The sequence below is a fragment of the Corvus brachyrhynchos genome, unplaced genomic scaffold, assembly GCF_000691975.1.
Source record: "Corvus brachyrhynchos isolate BGI_N302 unplaced genomic scaffold, ASM69197v1 scaffold4, whole genome shotgun sequence".
NCBI lineage: Eukaryota > Metazoa > Chordata > Aves > Passeriformes > Corvidae > Corvus > Corvus brachyrhynchos.
The window spans coordinates 2,717,615-2,737,390 of record NW_008237878.1 but is presented as its reverse complement, the minus strand read 5'-3'; the positions used below and the strand labels follow the sequence as shown (position 1 = coordinate 2,737,390).

General features: G+C 45.6%; 1 protein-coding gene across 2 annotated transcripts in view; it reads right to left on the bottom strand.

Annotated features, from left to right (window-relative positions):
* Positions 1-19,760, bottom strand: part of DNAH1 (dynein axonemal heavy chain 1) — a 72,406-nt gene extending 52,646 nt beyond the window's left edge. Inside the window, exons 1-14 of one of the 2 annotated variants that reach the window (XM_017732382.1) lie at positions 15,361-19,760; positions 14,729-14,801; positions 12,066-12,240; positions 11,400-11,556; positions 10,731-10,863; positions 9,601-9,762; positions 8,832-9,084; positions 7,428-7,585; positions 6,390-6,601; positions 4,302-4,597; positions 3,154-3,304; positions 2,383-2,576; positions 1,289-1,514; positions 546-665 (exon numbers count right to left, since the gene is read on the bottom strand). In XM_017732382.1, the coding sequence (XP_017587871.1) occupies positions 546-665; positions 1,289-1,514; positions 2,383-2,576; positions 3,154-3,304; positions 4,302-4,597; positions 6,390-6,601; positions 7,428-7,585; positions 8,832-9,084; positions 9,601-9,762; positions 10,731-10,863; positions 11,400-11,556; positions 12,066-12,240; positions 14,729-14,801; positions 15,361-15,471 (2,421 nt within the window). In that variant the 5' untranslated portion in view covers positions 15,472-19,760. Of the gene's footprint in view, positions 1-545; positions 666-1,288; positions 1,515-2,382; positions 2,577-3,153; positions 3,305-4,301; positions 4,598-5,832; positions 6,041-6,389; positions 6,602-7,427; positions 7,586-8,831; positions 9,085-9,600; positions 9,763-10,730; positions 10,864-11,399; positions 11,557-12,065; positions 12,241-14,728; positions 14,802-15,360 lie in introns of those variants that run through there. The other variant, XM_017732381.1, reaches the window with a different exon arrangement.
* Between the last annotated feature and the right edge of the window lie 16 nt (positions 19,761-19,776).

Here is a 19,776-nt window from a genome sequence, read left to right as displayed (position 1 = left end):
AAGTGCTGGACAGAAATCGAGTGTTTTAGGTTATCCTCCAGGTTCCCTCATTGGCATAGACAAGTCAGCTTACAGCTTGATGCCTTTGTTCCCCATTTGTTCAGCTAGGAAAAGACTTACACTTCAAATAACTTTGAAATAACTCGGTACTGAAATGTCCTATTAGAAAAAATATATTAACAGCAATTTGAGCACTGGGTAACAGAAAGATTTTCCGGAAAACAGCATTCATTTTTAGAAGATAGCTGTTCAGTATACAAATGCAGAATGGATCATGAAGGCAGCAAAATGCACATGTAAGTATTTTAGGCAAGATTTTTAACTTCTATTTTGTTTTGCAAAGATATTTAAATTTGTGATATGTGTATTTAAAAATACAAATCTTAGGAATTATAAAAATACAAAGCCAGGAATCTCGTGGCATTGCACGCAAAGACGTGCAAGTAAAAAAAATGGAGTTCTGCTTCTGAGACACCACACATTACATTGACAAATTTCCTCCTCACTTCCCTTGAAGTCCCTGTCCAAAGGAGAGCCTGCCCTACCTGCTGCACTGCCAGCTGCTCGGGCACTCCCTTCAGCCAGTCCCGCAGCTCGGTCAGCTCCTCGATGTTCTTTGGTTTCTCATGCATTTTGACGCTGACCGTTTCATATGCCTCACAGATCTGCAGCAGGACCCAGCAAAGACCATCAAAAAGTCACCAATTGCTAATAGGCAAACTGGAAAACCTGCCATGATCCACCCACTTCCCATTCTGAAGGTGGTCTAAGTGATGAGTACACAGCCCTGTTCTGGTTTTTCTTTTCACAGTCTTTTCCCATCCATCTCATTTGAGGTCAAACTGAATGAGACTGCCAAAAAATGAGGAAGAGGAACTGCAGGTATGTAGTGGAAATGATGATAATAACAGATTTAGACAACCAGCTGGCAGAGGCAATTGCCTATATTCCAGTTATCCTCAGAGCAAGCAAAAGGACTTTCCAGTTGTCTACTAGACAGATCTTTTCAATCCACCAACACACTTTTGTAAGATGGCAAGGTCTTGAAGAATTCATCTCATGAGATACAGCTTTCAGGCATGTAATTTCTTAAGTATATTTAATACTTGATTTGGTTGAGTTTGCATATATCCCCTATAATTTTAATTTTAAATAATCACCCCAGTGAGATCTTTAAAATATCCTCATTAATGCGGCCTTTTGGCCATTTCACAAAAACACAGCAACTTCAAAAGCAGAAGGACAAGACAAGACACAGACAGATAATCCACTGAACCAGGTAACTTACTTTCTGCACCTGAGAATGGAGGGTTTTAGCCAGCATGTCCAACATAGCAGTGGCAAGTGCTTTGTGTTTGTCAGACAGATCATGCCTAATATGTTCTATCCTGACTTGAAAGGGGCCAATGATAATAGAACTAGGTAGAAGGTGGTCCAGGGTCTCCTTTTCAGACAAGTACGTGCTTACTATCTTCATCACCTCCTGGGTAGGTGGAAATTGCTCTTGATAGTCTCTGTAAATTAAAACACCAACAAAAAAATGGCAGTGTAGACCTTAATATTTGAGAATATTTCAGCATCCAGGCTGTTTGTGTCCACTCAAAGGATCAAGACATGAAATTAATGAGGCATACATTTACACAATAGATGTGGAGTGGAATAAGAGCACGAAGTATTTTAGCTGCAGAAAAGGAGTAGAAAAAAGAGATGAAAGAGGAAATACGGCAACAAGAGAGGGAGAGACAAAATAGAAGCACTGGTGTAAACAGGACAGCATCAGGAGGCACTTCAGGGGAGGATAGGCACTTCAGTGTGTTCTGGGGAGAGACAGGACTTTGTCAGATGGGATTTGTAAATTGATTAAGCTGGAATACGAAAAGAGAAAAGGGCTTCATTCCCACTGTTTGGAGAAAACATAATACCTAAACAGAAGTCCATTAAAGTAACAGAGGCTAAAGGACAGAATAGGTGCAAGGAGTTTTGGCAGTGAAAACAATGAAGTTGAAACAAAAGAAAACATTCTACAGAATGCTATCAGCCTGAGCAGACACTATATGAAGGAGGTCAGAGTCAAGTATGCTAACTGGATTCTCAAACAGGATGATTCATTTTTAGGGCCATTAATATCTCCAATTATACTGACAAGCATGACAGGAATGTGACTGCTGTCAGAGACAGGAAGAAATTCCCAGTGCCACCACCAGTGTCCTCTAAAAGCATGGACTGTCACCCATGACTGAAGGCAGCCTCTGACAGGGGCCTGATCTCACATCTGAGGCACGTGGTCTCAGAACAGGCCCCACACTCTCATGAACATCCACACAACAGCTTCCACAAAGGCTTGTCACTGGGGTCACAGGGGTTTTGTCAGAAGCCACTTACTTTAGGAAGTACTTGATGTCATTGTTATTTATCTCTAAGAACTTCTCATATTTCTTGCCGTAGGCTTTGAGTGGGATCCCAGTCTTCTGAATGGCAGAGCGCAGAGCCTCCCGTAGCTCTTCCACTTCTGGCTCTTGCAAACCCACTGATTCCAGCATGTGGGTGCCTGTGATATCCATGTTCTCCAACACATACTGGAAGGGGAACAAGAGAGGTCTTTCAGGACTAACAGAGCTAACTGTGCCTCCTCAGGAGAGGGGAAAGGCAATCCCTGGTGGCACCTTTGGGAACTCCTGCAGTCCACACTTCTACATTGTGTCAGGAATTGTTTTATCAGTTTTATGTGCCCCACTCCCCAAAGAATGAGGATCTAGGGAGACAGGGCTTTCACAGTAGCAGACAGAAGGATGCATATGCAGAAGAGACCTGCATCAAACTGACAGAATTGGAAACAATACTATTTCCTTTATGAGTCTGCTTTTACCAGCCACCATGCACTCAGGGCAACCAGAGTGTCCATGTGCCCACAGAACCTGCAACACAAAAGCAGAAATAACCACCAGACAAAAGAGCTATGAGGCTGGGGAGACTGACAAAATCCTATCAGAACAGAACTGCATGAGCACAGTGCTGTACCCAGATTAATTTAACTGAACTCCCAAGTACCCACTTCTGCACCTCTCCCTGAGTACGAGCTCAGGGGTGTCTGTGCTGAGCTGCAATGCACTGACACGTGCACAGCTGTATCACTGTTGATGCACAAGTGTTCACCTGCTCCAGCTGTGGGATAGTGTGAGTCGCCAGGATTCCGCTGTCGAACAGAGCAATGAGGGATGTCTCAAAGCTCTCCACAGAGGGGCTGTAGAGGATGCCACTGCTGTCTAGCTTAATGTTTGTTACAAAGAGTGGATTCCCTTGAGGCCTGTGGTGGGCAGAGATAAGAAAGAACAGGGATGCTTTTTGAGACAACGATACACAACTGTATTGCTCTGGTGCTGATACTAAAATGCCTCCTGGACAGGAAAGGAAAGCAGAGGATAAGAGGACTGTCTCATGCAGATGAAAATATAAAACACTGTGTTCTGAATTTACCATTAAAGACTCTGAGAACCTTTTTCTATCATAGGTGAAGGAACCATCAACCATGACATATCAGGATCCCCAAAAGTCATAACCTTATCTTGAGAACTGGAGCTGCTTTACAGAAAAATCGCATGTGCTCTTCAAACTAGGCATTCAGTATCTCCAATATACTCCTAAAATGCACCTTCCAGAAGTTATATTAGATTTTCCCAATTTTGCATGTGACCAGCACGGCTCAGGATCAGCTGAAGTCAGTGTCAAGACTTCCACTGCCTTAAAGGTAAGAGGCCTCATGGGTGGCAGGGCTTTTTTTTTTCTTTTCTTCTGCCTTTCCATTTCTAAATGCTCCTTCTTTAACACCACAAAAAGCAAAAATCCTTAAATCAATACCCAGTGGAATAAAATTTTAGGCACTGTGATAACCTAAATTTGGTATTTTTCAGAGATCCCAGGTTAGATTCTAATTCTGAGGTTTCATCTAAGAATGAAATTAAGCAGCCATGCTCCTGATATTCTTCCTCCTGGCATCCAGAAAGAATCTAGCAGTAACAATTTGCTCCCGCAAGAATGTTGGAGGTGGCTGGTCTTTAGAACAGTACATCAAAACAGCAGACCTTGGTTCTGATGGGCTGCAGCTGGAAAGCTGTACTAACAGAGCAGCCAGCTCCCTGTCCTTCTTCCATACCCCAGTGAACGTGTCAAGTGGGGGATTAGGGAAAACAGCCCAGCTTAAAGCCCCCATACAGAGCAAAGCTTGCTTGCAAAACAGTAGTTAAAAAGACAACAGCACTATACTTTTCTGCTCTTTCCATCCCTTATTTTTCTTTCTTTCTTACATGTAGGGACTGATGGCGATGTCACTTCCCCATTTCATGTCCTTTGAGCAATTCAGGACACTCTGGCAAGCATCCAGCACAAACTGGGTGAAGCTGATGAGAGATCTCTGGACCAGGTACCGCAGAGAGTCCTGAAGCATGAATCTGATGCGCTCCATCAGCTTACACAGCTTGGACCTCTGGTAGGCATCCCAGTCACTCTGCTCCAGGTCAAACCATTTGCCTGCATTGCTAAGGCTGCTCTTAATCGCAATCTTTACAGTATTGACCCAAGTATCCTTAAGAAATTCCTGAACCTAGGGCAAAGAAAAAAGCACGCTGAGTAATCCTCCGAGGGCTGATGGGAAAACATTATGGCAAGGTGAGCTGCTAACTGGGGCTGCTGGACCTTTCTCTGCTGTGAAAGGAAACTGTTGTCTCAGAGCTGTGGTAGCTAAAAGTAGCTCTCAACCCCCTTCCCCACACATGTGGCATCTGAACCTGGTCATATATCTCCTTCACTGACAAAAGACCCACAAAAAGAAAGCCTGATATTAAAAAGTGGGAGTTCTCTATTCTCTGTTTTATACACACTGTTTCCTTTTTGTTCTCTTTTCTATAGAGCAGTATCCCTGGAGCTGCCTGTGTCAGGGTCCCTCACAAAAAGTTGTAGACAGTAGGATGAGCACGTAAAGGACAGAATGCTGTCTTCTCTTGACAAGTGAGAAGAAAGAGCAGAAGAAGCCAAGGGCAGCAGCAGTTTGCAGTATTTTAATTTATTAAAAATACCACCAAGTGTCACTTCTGCTCCACAGGCAGTTTGCTGTTTGTGTGTAATAAAAGAACCTTAGTCACTGAGTGGATGACAACACTGCCAAGCTGAAACAGCATGGGACTGGGAAGGACCAGCACATTCTCTGCCACTGATTTAGTGTGCAACCTACTCTGTGTGGCCACATCCAGGGCGCAACGTGCTGCCCTCAATCAGAGGACATGAAGATCCTCTGGTGGGCATTACCACAGAGTTGCAAATTTTTGTCCTACTCTATCTGCTGGCATTGCAAGCAGAGTAATTTAATTAAGTACATAAAGAACACAGAGTGTAGAAAAACATTACCCCCGTGAGTGTTTCAGGGGGAATCAAGGATCTTGTGCCTTGCAACTGGATGGATGGGGAAATAAAGAAAAAGAAATAAAAGGGGAAAAAAGAGAAACTTTTGAATGCCAACCAGGACTCATATCTGCATATAAACCAGGTGGAGGAAAGAGGGGCTGCAGCCCTTTATGGCCACTTGTTTAACACATGACTTAAGAGCATGGTCAGCACTGGCTGATCCTAACCAGGAGACTATGACTCTTTCAGCCCATTCTCCCCACACCCCAATAAATTTGACAGGCACATGCAAATTCCTCCCTGCCCCAAACATGATGTCTCCTTCGACAGCTCATCAGTTTCCAGAAAATCAATCTGCAGCTGCTGCATCTGTCTAATACACACTGACAGCACTGCTGGCTGCTCCATGCAGTCACCCCTCACACTTCTTCTGCTCACCTGAGTGAAGGTCTCGGTCTGGATCTTTTCAAATTCCTCCAGAGTGACAGTTTTGGTTAAGGTTGTGTTAAACAGAGACATGACAGCTGCCTTGTTGCACTCATCCTGTACCTGTGCAAGGAGATGGATGACTTCTGGACTGGTCAGGAGTGAGAGAAAGTTGAATTCTCTCTGTTGTTTACGAAAAGGATAGTCTGGGATAGAGACAAGCCCTAGCACCAAAAAAAAAAAAAATAATGTCATTGCGTGAACAAGCCATCCCGCTTTCTGTTTTTAGAGTACAGCTCCCTTTGGGAAGCACTTGTGAAAAGGACTGCTCTGATGGTCAGCACTGGCTGATCCTAACCAGGAGACTATGACTCTTTCAGCCCATTCTCCCCACACCCCAATAAATTTGACAGGCACATGCAAATTCCTCCCTGCCCCAAACATGATGTCTCCTTCGACAGCTCATCAGTTTCCAGAAAATCAATCTGCAGCTGCTGCATCTGTCTAATACACACTGACAGCACTGCTGGCTGCTCCATGCAGTCACCCCTCACACTTCTTCTGCTCACCTGAGTGAAGGTCTCGGTCTGGATCTTTTCAAATTCCTCCAGAGTGACAGTTTTGGTTAAGGTTGTGTTAAACAGAGACATGACAGCTGCCTTGTTGCACTCATCCTGTACCTGTGCAAGGAGATGGATGACTTCTGGACTGGTCAGGAGTGAGAGAAAGTTGAATTCTCTCTGTTGTTTACGAAAAGGATAGTCTGGGATAGAGACAAGCCCTAGCACCAAAAAAAAAAAAAATAATGTCATTGCGTGCAACAGCCATTCCAGCTTCTGTTTTTAGAGTACAGCTCCCTTTGGGAAGCACTTGTGAAAAGGACTCTGCTCTGATGCATAGGCCTTATCATGTAGCAGCTTCAGCAGAGGGCTGGATGAAAGAGGGAGTCTCTGCCCTGCAGCAGAGACCTTCTACAGCCTCCCATTAGGGGCTGAGGTGCTGTCTTGGTGCCTGACCTTCCCAAGGCTTTGGCTCATGAAGTTTCCATGAGAAAGAAAATTGGAACTGAAGAAACTTCCTACTGAGGCTTCAAGGCACAGCTGAGTCATCTCATCTGTGAGAGGCCACTTGTGAACTACCTCAAGGCCTTCCAGCCTTTGGAAGATTGAAGTGCACAAAATATGCCTCCCCCCACCTAGTCTTTCACTGGGGCCATTTTCCTCCTGTTTGGGACTCTAAAAGAGCCTGAGCCCTCTTCCACACCTGAGGCATTTGCCAGCTGGGCACAGCAAAGGCAAGGCAGTGAGCCCCAGCACAGTGCTAAGCTAATCACACTGCCAAACATTTGGTGCCATTAAGGGTACGCTTGCAGAATTACTGCAGCTTAGCTGATGAGTTCAAATGTATTTTAGTGAGGTAACATGAACATGCAAATATACCCTAAAAAAGAGGAGACACGCTCAAAAGTCTCACATAATCTCCTGCTGCTGCCCCTTATGAGCTCTAATCATGACCATGAACCTGAGAGTTCCTACAGCAAACCACGAATCCTATCAAAGACAAGAGGTAACTCCACTGAATTCAAACTGCTTCACTGTGACCCCTACCTTTCTCTGGTGCTTCCTTCTCCTCTTTGTCTGGCAGGGTGACATAAGAAAACATCTGGGGTTTGGAAGCAATGATTCTGTCAAAGCTGATCCTGTTCATGATGTGTTTATACTCTAATTTCACTTCTTTCTCCAGGCTGCTCATATAGTCTAACATGCTGTTACAAGACACAGAAACACTGAGAACCCATGGTGTTTGAGCACAAGTATGTCTGTAGCTTTACCGCAAACTCCACCCCTCCCTCACTCCCTCCCTCCCAAATTTGCTAACCCAGAAGCCCATCTACCACTGAACACATCGGGAGATTTGTGCAGACAATGAAGCAGCCAGCAAAAGTATCAACTGGACTTTTAATGACAGAGGCAGTGGGGATTGAGGACTGGGACTGTAGCCTTCTTAAGTGTCTTTCAATTCAAAGCAACATCTCCACTGGGGAGAAACATTACAGAGGGAAGGAGAAATAACCACAAACTAAAGAAAATAGCTGGCAGTTCAGGAAAAGTTGGGCTATCCAAGCTGGCCTCCCATTTGCCTCCTTCTGAACATCTCTTGTTGTCCATTTCCTCAGCCAGAACACTCACATTAGTGCTGAAACCCTGCTCTGTTTGCCTTAGGAAGTCATCATCCTTTACCTCAAGCAGGCAGAGTACTTTTCTTTATCCCTGTATTTCTGCTCAGGGAGACTAATTACTCTCCTACTCTCTAGTTCAGGCTGGCAGACCATGCAGGCCTTCACACCTTCCTATTTCTGAGCAGGGCAATCAGTCACGGCTGATTCCCAGCAACACCACCAATGGCTCATGATTCATCAGCCCAGGGACATTAAAATGCCTCCCTGATATGAACTGCATCACAAAGAGATACTCGATTATATCCAGGTGGAGATCTCCTGTTCTGTTTGCCTCCCCCTGTGCAGATCTTCTTTTGATTTGTTTTAGCAGCTGTTAATAGGTAGAAGAGTCACCAGCAGACAATAGCCAGGTCTGTGGAGACAATGGGTGGTCTGCAGATCAGTATAGCAATGTTCTGTTCCTCCAAAGCACAGGGAGACAGCAAGGTCAGCCATGCCATTTTTGTCAACCTTCTTGCTGTTGAAGGCCACTTAACTGCAGGTGCAAGCACGGCTTGGTGGGTCTGCATACGGAACCTACTTTATCTGGGAACCCTGACACACCACCCATCCTGCACACGTGTCCCTGGGGCTGCCATCTGCCTACTTCTGCTGCCACTCTGGGCAACAGAGTGGTGTGCTTGTGTGCAGAATGGAAGGCAGGTGAGATCCATGGTCTGTGAGTTGGCTGCTGAAGATCTGCCTCCACTGACACTTCTTTTGTAGCCCTATGGAGTCCCACAACATTTATGGACCAAAGGCTGAGCCCCCAGACAGGTACCTGATGCTTTACCTTGTCTCATCCCTCAGTTTGGGAGTCTGCATAGCCAAGCACCTCATCCTCTGCAGGCTTTTCTCACTGATGCTCTCCACGCCCTCTGTGGCCATGCAGTCCACGTACAAGTGGTACATGAGCAGCCCCTGCGTCTTCTTGCGCGTGCTGTCGGCAGAGGCCACGCGCTCCGCAAACACCTGGGGATCCTCGGCCAGGAACTGCAGGCAAACTCGTGGCACCCAGTACTGACACGGCAACAATGGAGCTCTTCCTGGGAAAGGAAAGTACAGCTTACAAGAGTCTGCAAGGAAAACAAACCTCAGAACGGCTTGCAGTGCTGACAGCAGCTTTTCGATAGACGGGATAATTGGGCTGCGTGCAGGAGATCAAAATGAGGGACCAAAGGTGAGGACAGCAAGAGATAAGGGGCATTCCCTTTTAAGAGAACAGTACTTCATTTTAATCTGTCCACATTCCCTTTCAAAATGGCATTGACCCAGAAAGACCAACATTTTACTTTTCTTGAAGGCAGAAGGATGGGAGATGGATTAAAAGGAAAGGTGTCTCCAAAGGCAAAACCTCAAACAGGGTATCAAATTAAGGTGTGGAGTTCTCTTCCCTGGATGTTTTTTTCAGACAAATTAAACAGACACATATCAAGTGATAACAGTGAAAGGGTTTAAATGACTTCTTGGTGTCCTTCCCATCTCCAGCTAGGAAAAGCATGGATAATGAACTGGCTCTCAGACTATATGACAGCTCCCAAAAGACCTTATTTGAAACACACCTTCTTGAGTTATTCCTCCATTGAGGATGGGTCTCCCTTCTTCATCACGCACCAGACCTTTCTTGTCTGTTTTATGGACCAAGTAGAGCTCTGTCTCCTTGTCATAATCCAGAACACCAACATCAATCCACTCGTAGATCAAGTCCTGGCTTTTGGGGTCCTCTGAGAGAGCCAAGGATTAAAACAGGGTTAGTCCATTCTCCTGGAGGCTACAGCAAATGGACTTTCCATATCAGAGTGGTGATGCCACAGTCAAATCCACTTGCTCATTTGAATCTCAGTCAATCTCACATAGTTTCTGCTGTGACCAATTAAATAATGAACTTAGGTCTTACAGCTTAGAATTCCCAACTTTTTGCACACACCAGACAGCTATGCATGTATATTGGTATCAATATGGATACAAGTCAGGACAGCATTATGCTGTCCACTCAACCTGAGGAGTTGAGTCAGTGATCAGGTGTGGTGTTCCCCAGGACAGCTGCAAGCAGAACTCAGCCATCACATGCTGGCTGCCCAAGGATACACAGAGCTTATGTTTTATGCTTCAGTTTTGCAGTCAGTCAAGCCTCTGGAGGCTGCTCCAGAGCTGTAGATGCCAGTTCCCATGCTTTAAAGCTATTGCAGATGTGTTAATATGAGCTGCAGCCACGGCTGGACATCAGTACAACCGTACATAGTAATGTCTTCTCATTGAGAAGGCTCCAAATGACGGGAAAACAATGTCCACATCACTTAATTTGGCCCAGGTTTACTATTTGTATGCTCACTGTAGTCTGAACTTGTCTTCTGATCCTGCACTTGCAGTGAAATCCTGGCAGAACATACTGTGTGGAAGGTACCTAACTCCATGAAGATAGCTATGCACCAATAAAGAGAAATTTTGTCTGTGCTGACGGGAAGTCAAAAGGCAAAGGCTACTTTTAAAAAGTGGGAACAGTCCAGAGCAGGACTGGCAGTCAGTGAGATCGCTCATCTCTTGCTCTGACTGCCTGAGCCTGATCAAAATGAGATATGGCTTTTCTGCTATTCAGAGCTACACTCATCAGAATCTACATGCTCCCTTCTGCTGAAAGGGCCTGTAACTGTTAGTGTTGCCCTGCTTGAGCAGTAACTGATTCAAGTTTTACCATGTCCAAGTACATCATCTGTAGGTAAAAGTGCTTTTCCAGGCACTGGCTTTCTATCAGAAGATCCTGGCTCCAGTCCTAGTGAGATCCACTCTTCTGGAGTTCGACAGTCATATTCATCATTGTCAAATACCTAAAAAGCAAGGACATGAGTGAAATTAAGCTTTACTTCAGAAACAAGAAAACACCCAAATAAAAAATTTCATGAGAGGAAAACATTCAAATTCAGTTCCTAAACGGGCTACAAAATACAGAAACCAGTCCAGGTGCAAAAGCTGTGCTGATCTTTAGTCACAGTTTTCTCCCAAACAGCAGTATCTGTACTTCCAGCCCTTTCCTGGGGAGAACAGACCAACACCTGGAAAGGTCTCCTGCAGCAATACTGCTGACTACTGTGCTCAGTAGGAAGCATGAGGCACCTTCCCTTTGGACACACAAAGGACAATGAGGAGCACTCTCAAGGACTATCAGTTCTGACAAAAGTTGGGGGCACCCTGCAGAAGATGGTCAGCATCTTGTAGAGACCCTTCAGAGCCCAAGACAGTTCCAAAGCATTTCCTTGTTTTGTTGCTTGCTGCGTCAATACTGGCTAAGTGTCCTGCCATCCTTAGAAACCTCCTGTGGTATAAGCAAGGAGACAGATCACAAGTACCAAACATGCTCTCTTACCTTTAATGGGAGATAAATGGGAAAGACAGAATCTTTTGTCTCCTCAATAGGTGGAATATTGTCAGGGTCATAGTGCCTTGGCATCAGCTGATTAGAGTCTATCCCCTTGCTGGCTAAGAGCTCAGCAATATCAAAGGTGAGATACAGCCGTCTCCTCCTGGTTTAAATCAGAAGGGAAATAACCATTTGATGTGCCTATAAGCATTCCTATGCCTATGACTCCACTTTTTTACTGTGCACCCCTATCAGTAAAAATATTTTTAGTACACATTGCATTCATGTCTATTTCTTCATTTATAGCACAAAATAATTCAGTGGAAGTGACCTAGAATGATCAGTTACTCCAATCTATAAATTATATATGTGTACTACTGTACTAAAATATTATACCCATTATAGAGCATACACAAAACCAGAAATTAAAAAAAGAATGACAAAAAGATGACATAAACACTATTTAAAAACATTATTTTCTTCCCTCATCCCAGTGAATTGTCTTTTGCACCCTCTGCAATGTGTGCACGCCTCACTTTGGAGACCATTGCCTTTAAGGATAAGGTTTCCTTAAGGATTTTTGATATGTCATGTCTTGAAAACAAAAACCAACACCCTAACCTGCTGCATCCATTCCACAATGATGCCTCTAGCCATTTTCTGGTTACTCACCTCTCTTCTTCAACCTTCCGAGGGTTTTGCCCTGGAATCCGTTTGAAGGGCATGTGCACTTTGGGCTTAAATGATTGTACAGGGAAATCTGACTCAGTGACATCCTCAGTGGATGGTCCAACCATTTGCTGATCCAGGAGACTTTTGAAGTTCCCAGGCAGCTTCAATTTTGTAACTAAGAGACAAAGAGAAACACATGTCTGAAACCACCAGGCATCGCTTTGCTTTACATTCACACACAAACGAGGACTCTGCTGTCTACTGGGTTGCAGAAGTCACTTCACTAGATTTATAAGAGAAATCAAGCAGACATCAAATTAGAAACAGAAAGACAGACCTTTTTTCCCCCTGCTACAATATGTGATTGTGGTTTTCCAGTATCAAAATGATGGCATAGAAGAAACCTCCACTGAGGATTACTGTCATGCAGATTTTTAGGGGGCAAGGCACTGACCCGGCTCTAAGGAGCTCTGTTTTGTTCCCAGCTTTGCTATGGACTCTCTACATGATAGTGGGCAAGTTACTGTCTCCAGTGCACAGCTTCCATCACCCTCGGAAAGGGATGGGATTCCCCTGCCTCTCTGGGGGGCCCTGAGACCAAGAGTCAGTCATAGCTGGGAGGAACTTGGTCAAGGTGGTGATAAAGGGCTTATGAATATTGCAGGGCAAAAGAAGTTGCTCAGGTCATCTTTGTCTGCTGAAGTGCCTATTCACACCTTGGGACAAACCTCTCTCTTCTCAGCTTTTGCTCAACCAAACCACCCACTCACATCAGCAATGGTGTGAGAAAAAAATGAGTTAAACAGCCAACAATCTCACCATTTGGCCAGAAGTTTTCAACAGAAATTTGGACTAAGCAAAAAGTATACATTTCCAATAACTGGCAGAAATTAAACCATGTCATTTACCCCATAAATAAACCAAACTGTTTATATTGCTAAACAAGTTGCAAATAATAGAACAGCAGCAAACTGGGAATTTGAAGCTTAACCTAAATTAAGTAATTGCATGCAGGCTTTAAAAAGCACTATTCCCTAGACAGAGCTAAGCATTGAACTAAAAATAGATTTTAGTGGAGTGAGAGATTTTCCTTTGATGAACTTTCACACTCTATCATGGAGAAACTTAAGGTACTGATTTGTAATTGGGTATTTTGAATGTCAAGCTTTGAACCCAATTGTTCACTGTATTGCATGTGCTTCTGGAGTCATGGATGTGACCCTTGATTTAAAAGCAATTGTGCAGAGCAGCCAATAATGCTAAAGCCAGACATTTCAGGATGGTTAGGTACAGCAAGGCTCTTCTAAGAGGTCATTCCTTGTCCTTCTTAAATGGCCCCTGACTCAACCCTTGTAGCTATATGTTGTCTGCTTAGAGACTAAAGGAAATGGCCACTAACTGGCTCCACTTTCTCTATTTCCCTCCCTCAGGAAGGGCAGCTAGCCTGGCACGAATGTGCTCTTAAACACTTGCACGGTCCACAACATAGTTTTGAGGAATCCCTAAAATGCAGCTCTTGAGCCTCGTGTGCATCTCTTGCTTGGGGTCTTTACAGACTGGCCCTGATTTGTATTTGTTGTCAAGGAGCACAGCTGTTCCAATTTAGTCACTTCATTGTTGCCAAATCCATGCACCATCCATTATGGCACTTTGTGCACTATCAACTATTTATGTCAATATTTAGTGTTTCATTTGCATTTACATTTCCAACCTGATGGCTTCTTCCCCCTTGAAGAAGCAGCAGATCATAAATAGAGTTCTGTCTCCACTTGTTAAAGATGAGTCTAGCTTGTCAAGATTCACTTGAGGAAGCAGTCATTTGTCCTCACTCATGAAAATAAATGTCACATCTAAGCACAGGAGGGTGGTATATACAGTTCCCATCTTTCTCTAAAATCCTCTCACACACACAGTTTCTTCCCACCCGCTGCCAGTCTATGATCCATATCCCCAGGAGTGCTCTAGGGGCCAGGAGAGTGCTGGCAAACCTTCAACCATTCTCTGTTCCTATATTTGAGCATCCATGACACAAGTGCTTGTAAGCAGGTGGCACCAGCAGCTCTGTACACACAGAGAGCCCTTGCATCTAGAGAGAACAATCTGCTCTGGGGTGCAGCTGGGTGTAGAATAAATAAATGAGAGAAGACCGTGATTTTGGCTATGGGTACCTAAATCCCAAATACAGCTCTCACAGGCAGGTCCCATTTTTTGGGGTTGTCATGTGCAGGGCCAGCAGTTTAACTTGATGATCCTTGTGGGTCCCTTCTAACTCAGGATATTCTATGATTTTCACAGTAAAGGGACATTGCTGGCTCCATGCACAGTAAGAACACATGCAAATTCAGTGTTCTCCTGGCAGTAGGACCAGAACTCCCACAGGCACCAGCACAGTCCACCCTGAACTCTGGGGTAAGTGGATATATCCAGGAGAAAAGGAAGAATGGTTTTACCACCCACTCAGATCACTTTGCTGCACCTCTAAACGAAATTCACTTTTCATGGGATATTCAAGCAGCTCAGCACCGTTCCTGAGCACTGAGAGGAAAATGAAAGCAGAGCATGAACCCAGAGGCAGCAGCCTAATTCCCAGCATGACCACTGTAGACAACCTTAAACAGTTATAGCCCAGTTTCCTGCCCCACCCGTTCCCTCAGTGTATTTACCTTTAGGGGTGTGCTGCTCCAGGTCCGCCTGGCTCACCAAAGACTGGGACACACGCGGGCCAGCAGAAGCACCCTGGAATGTGAGAGAAGTGTCAGAGCACAGTCATGACACAGTGTGTGTGGGGGTCACAGAAGTCCAGAGAGAAAGTGTGACTCTAAGACTGACTTTACCAAATCTTTAGGAACAACTGAGACTGTGAGTAGTGGTCAGAAAAGGCTCAGAGACAGAAATACTTGAAAAGTTCAGCCCAGTGCACAGGGGCAGGGGATCTGCCAGCAGCATGTGGCCTGATGTCAGCTTAAGATGTTGACTGGGGGCTGATTAGGCAGCCAGTCATTAGGGTTTTACTACCAAATATCACCTGCAGTCACAACCACAAGCCTGCCCTGCTGTACTGGCATCCTAAATCCAGGCAATCGTGACAGTGCTGTCACTGGCTACTGAGGAAGGCAGCACAACTCTGACCAGGATACGCCTCATGGCTTCACTTTGTAAAGGTCAAGGCACAAAGGCGTCTGAGCAAAGGAAGTGCTAGGACCTGAGGTGAAACCTATATGTGTCCACACCAGCTGTACCATCAGTCTTCCCCTTTCGGGACAGTGCTGGAAAAAGAACTGCTCTTTTCACTTACCCCTGAGCTACTGGAGGTTCTTGGAGTAGGGACACCAGCAGAAGCCTCATTGCTGGTACTGGGACGGCTCCTACTCAGAAAATTCCTCAATTCCTTCCTTGCTTTCTCCATCTTCTCAGGAGAACAATGCTGTGACGTAACCCTGGGCTTGCTACGAGTGGAAAGACATTGAGCCTGTCACACACTGTATCTTTGGCACGCCTCCACACCCTCCCACAGTGCTGGATATCCTTGACTTGCTACGATGAGTGGGTAACACGGAAGGTTCGATCCCCTGATTCGATACCAACCACTGCATTCACAGCCTGGGGGCCATCAGACTCACGTGGCTGCCTCAATGGCTCACTAACTCTGGAGAAAGAGACCATTTTATTATTCCAGATGGGGTTTGGAGTGGGAAGACCAGCAGCATACACAAGAAAAGCTGCTTTCCTTAAGCAGCAGGGGCTTCCCGGATCCGTGGCAGCGTTCAAAAGGCTGCCAGGAGAATTTGAGTGAACTGGGACTACAGAAGAAGTACTACTTTTGCTGCACCCAAATCCCTTAAAAACCTTGTCACACTTGACTCCAGTGGGAGTAGCCTAGGATACCAATGCAGCTACTTCCAGGTCTAAGTCTGCCTCTTCCATTTAAATAATTCACAACAGATATTCAAGCATCACCTAACACATATTAAAATATAGCTAGAAGCTCCCCTCTTTCTCCTCCTGCAGGGGATATTTTTGCTCAGCTCACAAATAATTTCTGCTCTTCCACCTTGGGAGATGCAAGTCCAGGCAAATATCACAGCTGTACATCTTTATTTTACAAAAACCTTTGTGCACTGAGAGATACCAGTTAAGAACAGCTCTCAGACTTCTGGCAGGAGGATAATGCAACCCTTGATTTTAGGCTTGTCTAAACACAGAGATGACTATTGTAACTAATTAGAACAGCTAAAGTGACACAAACCCCTCCAGCCTGCGCACACATGCACTGATATAATGATGTACACATACCTGTGTAGCTTATTCCTATAAATTATGAGTCAAAGCTCTCCATGGTGTCTCTCAAAGGTACTCCAAGGCCAATACAGCTTACTGATCAATTCCTGCTCAGGGCTAGACCCAGACTCCTCATCCAGCCCTACTTGACTTGTGGTTTGTCTCCTGAACCCTTGCTAGGACCTTTCTTACTTCTGGTAGCTCTGCAGTAGGAGTCTTCCAGCTTCCCACAGCTAAGCACTGCAAAGACCTTGCCTGGTCTTGCAGGCCACAGCTGGCACAGTACTTGTCTGGAGTCTCATCCTGACCTGCAGACAACGCCACAGAACCCCTTCCTGCCATGCCCTCTCTGCTCTGCTCTTGAATGGAGTGAAAACTCTGCTCGCCCTATACTCTTGATGAGAGAGGGCAATCTTTTCACAATTTCACCTTGCTGCCTGTCTGTGAGAATGAATCGGGTACAGGCAACAGGGAAAGCATTACATGCATGCCAGAGATAAGAGGGAATAACTGTGCTGGTTTATTACTGCAGGTTCAAGCCAGTGCACAATTTTGAGAGGTTGAATCAAAAAAGAAATCAGATAATAAATCAAGGTTACCATGATGTGAATCTTTTAAGTGAAATGGAGTAAACGAACAGATTGGAAAGACCTGGGAGATGAGATCAATAATACCCCCTCCCCTCCCTCAAGCTAGAAAATCTCAAATCTCTCTCCTCTCAGCTTTGCTTTGGCATGGCAACTGGAACCTCACACCCTGAAGAATGAATTTTCCATGGAGGATTTTGTTTTTATTAGCTATTTTATGCTCTGGCCATATCTATTTTAGCAGCCCAGCAGGACTGATTGGAATCAGCCAAGATCCAAGGATTCCTGATGAATCACTGCTGGACTCTTTCATGCCTGCTGCACCGGCACCGAGAACAGCAGCAAGGCAGAACGACCCTGCGGTGCCTCTCCTGATGTGTCACCTGAGCGTCCTCTTCTTGGCAGCAGGGCCAACATGGTAACATGTACTTTTGCCTCTTAGGACCAGAATCCTAAACCCATCCAATTAAAGAAGCTAGCTCCAGGACACAAGGTTCATCTGAACCTGTAGTAGGGGTGAGTGACTGAACCCACTACCAGTTTAGCAGGACTGGCAATCTCTGCCTAGAACCAAAATAATGTGGCTGCTGCCCATGACAGACAAGTTCCCATGACTGGGGAAAGGTGTACCAAGCCAGCCCACAGCAGGCCTAATTCTTTGCCACTTTGCTCTCTGTGTACTCACTCACACTTCTGTAAAAGTCCTTCCTGAGCACTTATGTCAAAATAAAACAAACCCCTACTCAGTGTCCAGATCAAAAACATCCATCATGTTCTCCCAGCTTCACAGAGGGGAGGTCCTGTGTTTGCAACTGCAATAAAACCTGACACACACCACTTAAAATAAAGAACAAAACCAAGCATCCAAAGTTTTCCCAGCAATTCCCCAAACAAATCAGTAAAACAGCTTGTCTGAGAGCACTAAAACTGATGCAGATATGGGAGAGCTGCTAAGCACAAAGGGAATCCTACTCTCCTGCCACCCCAGCTACTGGGATGTGTCTGGGTTTTCCAGCAAGGAGGTTTCCCAGAGCATGGTGGCGAGCTCGCTTCAGTGCCAGCCTCCAGCTAGTAGGTGGTTTGGCTGGTCCCATCCACCTCTCAGGAATGGTCTGCAGGCTGGTTTCAAAGACAAGAAGAGAGACCCTCTCACTTTTATTCAGCCTAGCTACTGAGTCAAGAAGTTGACTACAGAGCAGTTCCCTCTTTCCAAGCTTCCAACGCCAACAGCCTTTCCACCCCCCAAAAGAATGAGCAGCATGCAGACCTAGGGCTGTCCTCCCCTCCCTCCATCCAGGGGTGACCCTAGACCCTCATCCCTGGGCAGCAGAGCTTGGCATGGACTGCCAGGGCTTACAGGAGAGAACACCTTCCATCCTGCAGCGAGCACACAATGGCAGTTCAAGCTTTCAGCCAGCTCTGCTACAGCACTTGCTGATGGTACCACATAGCTTTTGCTCAAGAATTCCTTGGTTGTCCGAGGGATCCCGAGGAAGAGCAGTGAAACTGCCCAGTGCCCCGTCACACTCCAGCTCGGGACAGGAGGCCGGATACCTGCCACATTCACAGCCTTCAATCCCTTCCTACTTGGAGCACTTTCCTCAGGACTGAAGCTTTCCTTTGACAAGGAGAGGTACAAAGGTGGAGGAAACAGGAGTCCAGCTCGTTGCAAGTAGGTGAGATGTCTTCCTTAAAGCAGCTTCTCTGCCCTCCTCAGTAGCCCTTCTCTCCCCCCGGCCCCTGCACACCTGGGAGCCTCTCCCTGTTCTTCACTGGCTAACATCTGCCTGGCACCAAGCTGTCCCAGCTTCAGCTCTAAAACCTTTTCCCGACTGCTGAAACACCTATCTGTGCATTAGTTCAGTCATGCTCCCTCACACCTGAAAAGCATGTTTCCTAGACATACCAGGTACTATTTATGCTAAATTGAACTATTCAAAGTGAGAGCATATTCTTATGGCACTGCTGACACAACATTAGCTACAGCGTCTGTGTGTCATTGTGGCAAAACTATAATTACAATTTCTCGGTAAATCCAGGCTTTACACATCCACAAAGTCAAACTCCCACATGTCTTGCTCAACGTCTGGTACAAGCTTTTTGATCTGTTGCCTCTACTTCAATTCTTTGATGCAAAGCTTTGACAAAATGGGACTCTTTTCTTTCAAATCAGGTTCAAAATGGCTAAAAATTGCAACAGAGCAAGAGAATAGTACTTTAAATATCATCTAACCCCTAAGCAAAACCGCAGATGGAAATCTAGTATTTATCTAAAATCTATTTATCTGTGCATAGCCAGAACCCCAGCTACTAGACCATCTGGACACCAACATGCAGAAATTCCTTCTTGCTATAATTTAAGCCACACAAGGTAAGCTCAGACAAGGTGATGCATTCTCAACAAACTGCTTTAAACATTATCCTGTACTTCAAATCCCTTCTACCTTAAAAAGCGAGTTGACAGTAATTTCGAGTTTTATAGCAGCCCATTCCCTCCAACAATTTGCAAGGGTTTAAAATGGATTTTCCTCTGGGTTTTTAAGTGCATTCTTTTCCCCACGGGAAAGCACCACGCAAGCACCGCCCGAACCGGGGGGAGCAGCACAGGCGGACGGCGGCCAGCGCTGCTCGGCACGGCCCGGGCTCGGCGGCACGGCCTGGGCTTACAGCCACGGTGGGTGCTGCAGGACACCCCTCCGAGCATTTGCACCGCGACTCCAACAACGTCGGTGTCATTTACGAAGCACAACACGGATCAAACAAGCGCTGCTGTTGGTTCCATTTCCGAAAGACCCCGGCTGCGGGAGGAGCAGCCCAGGGGCTGTTAACGTGCGACGTGTGGCGAT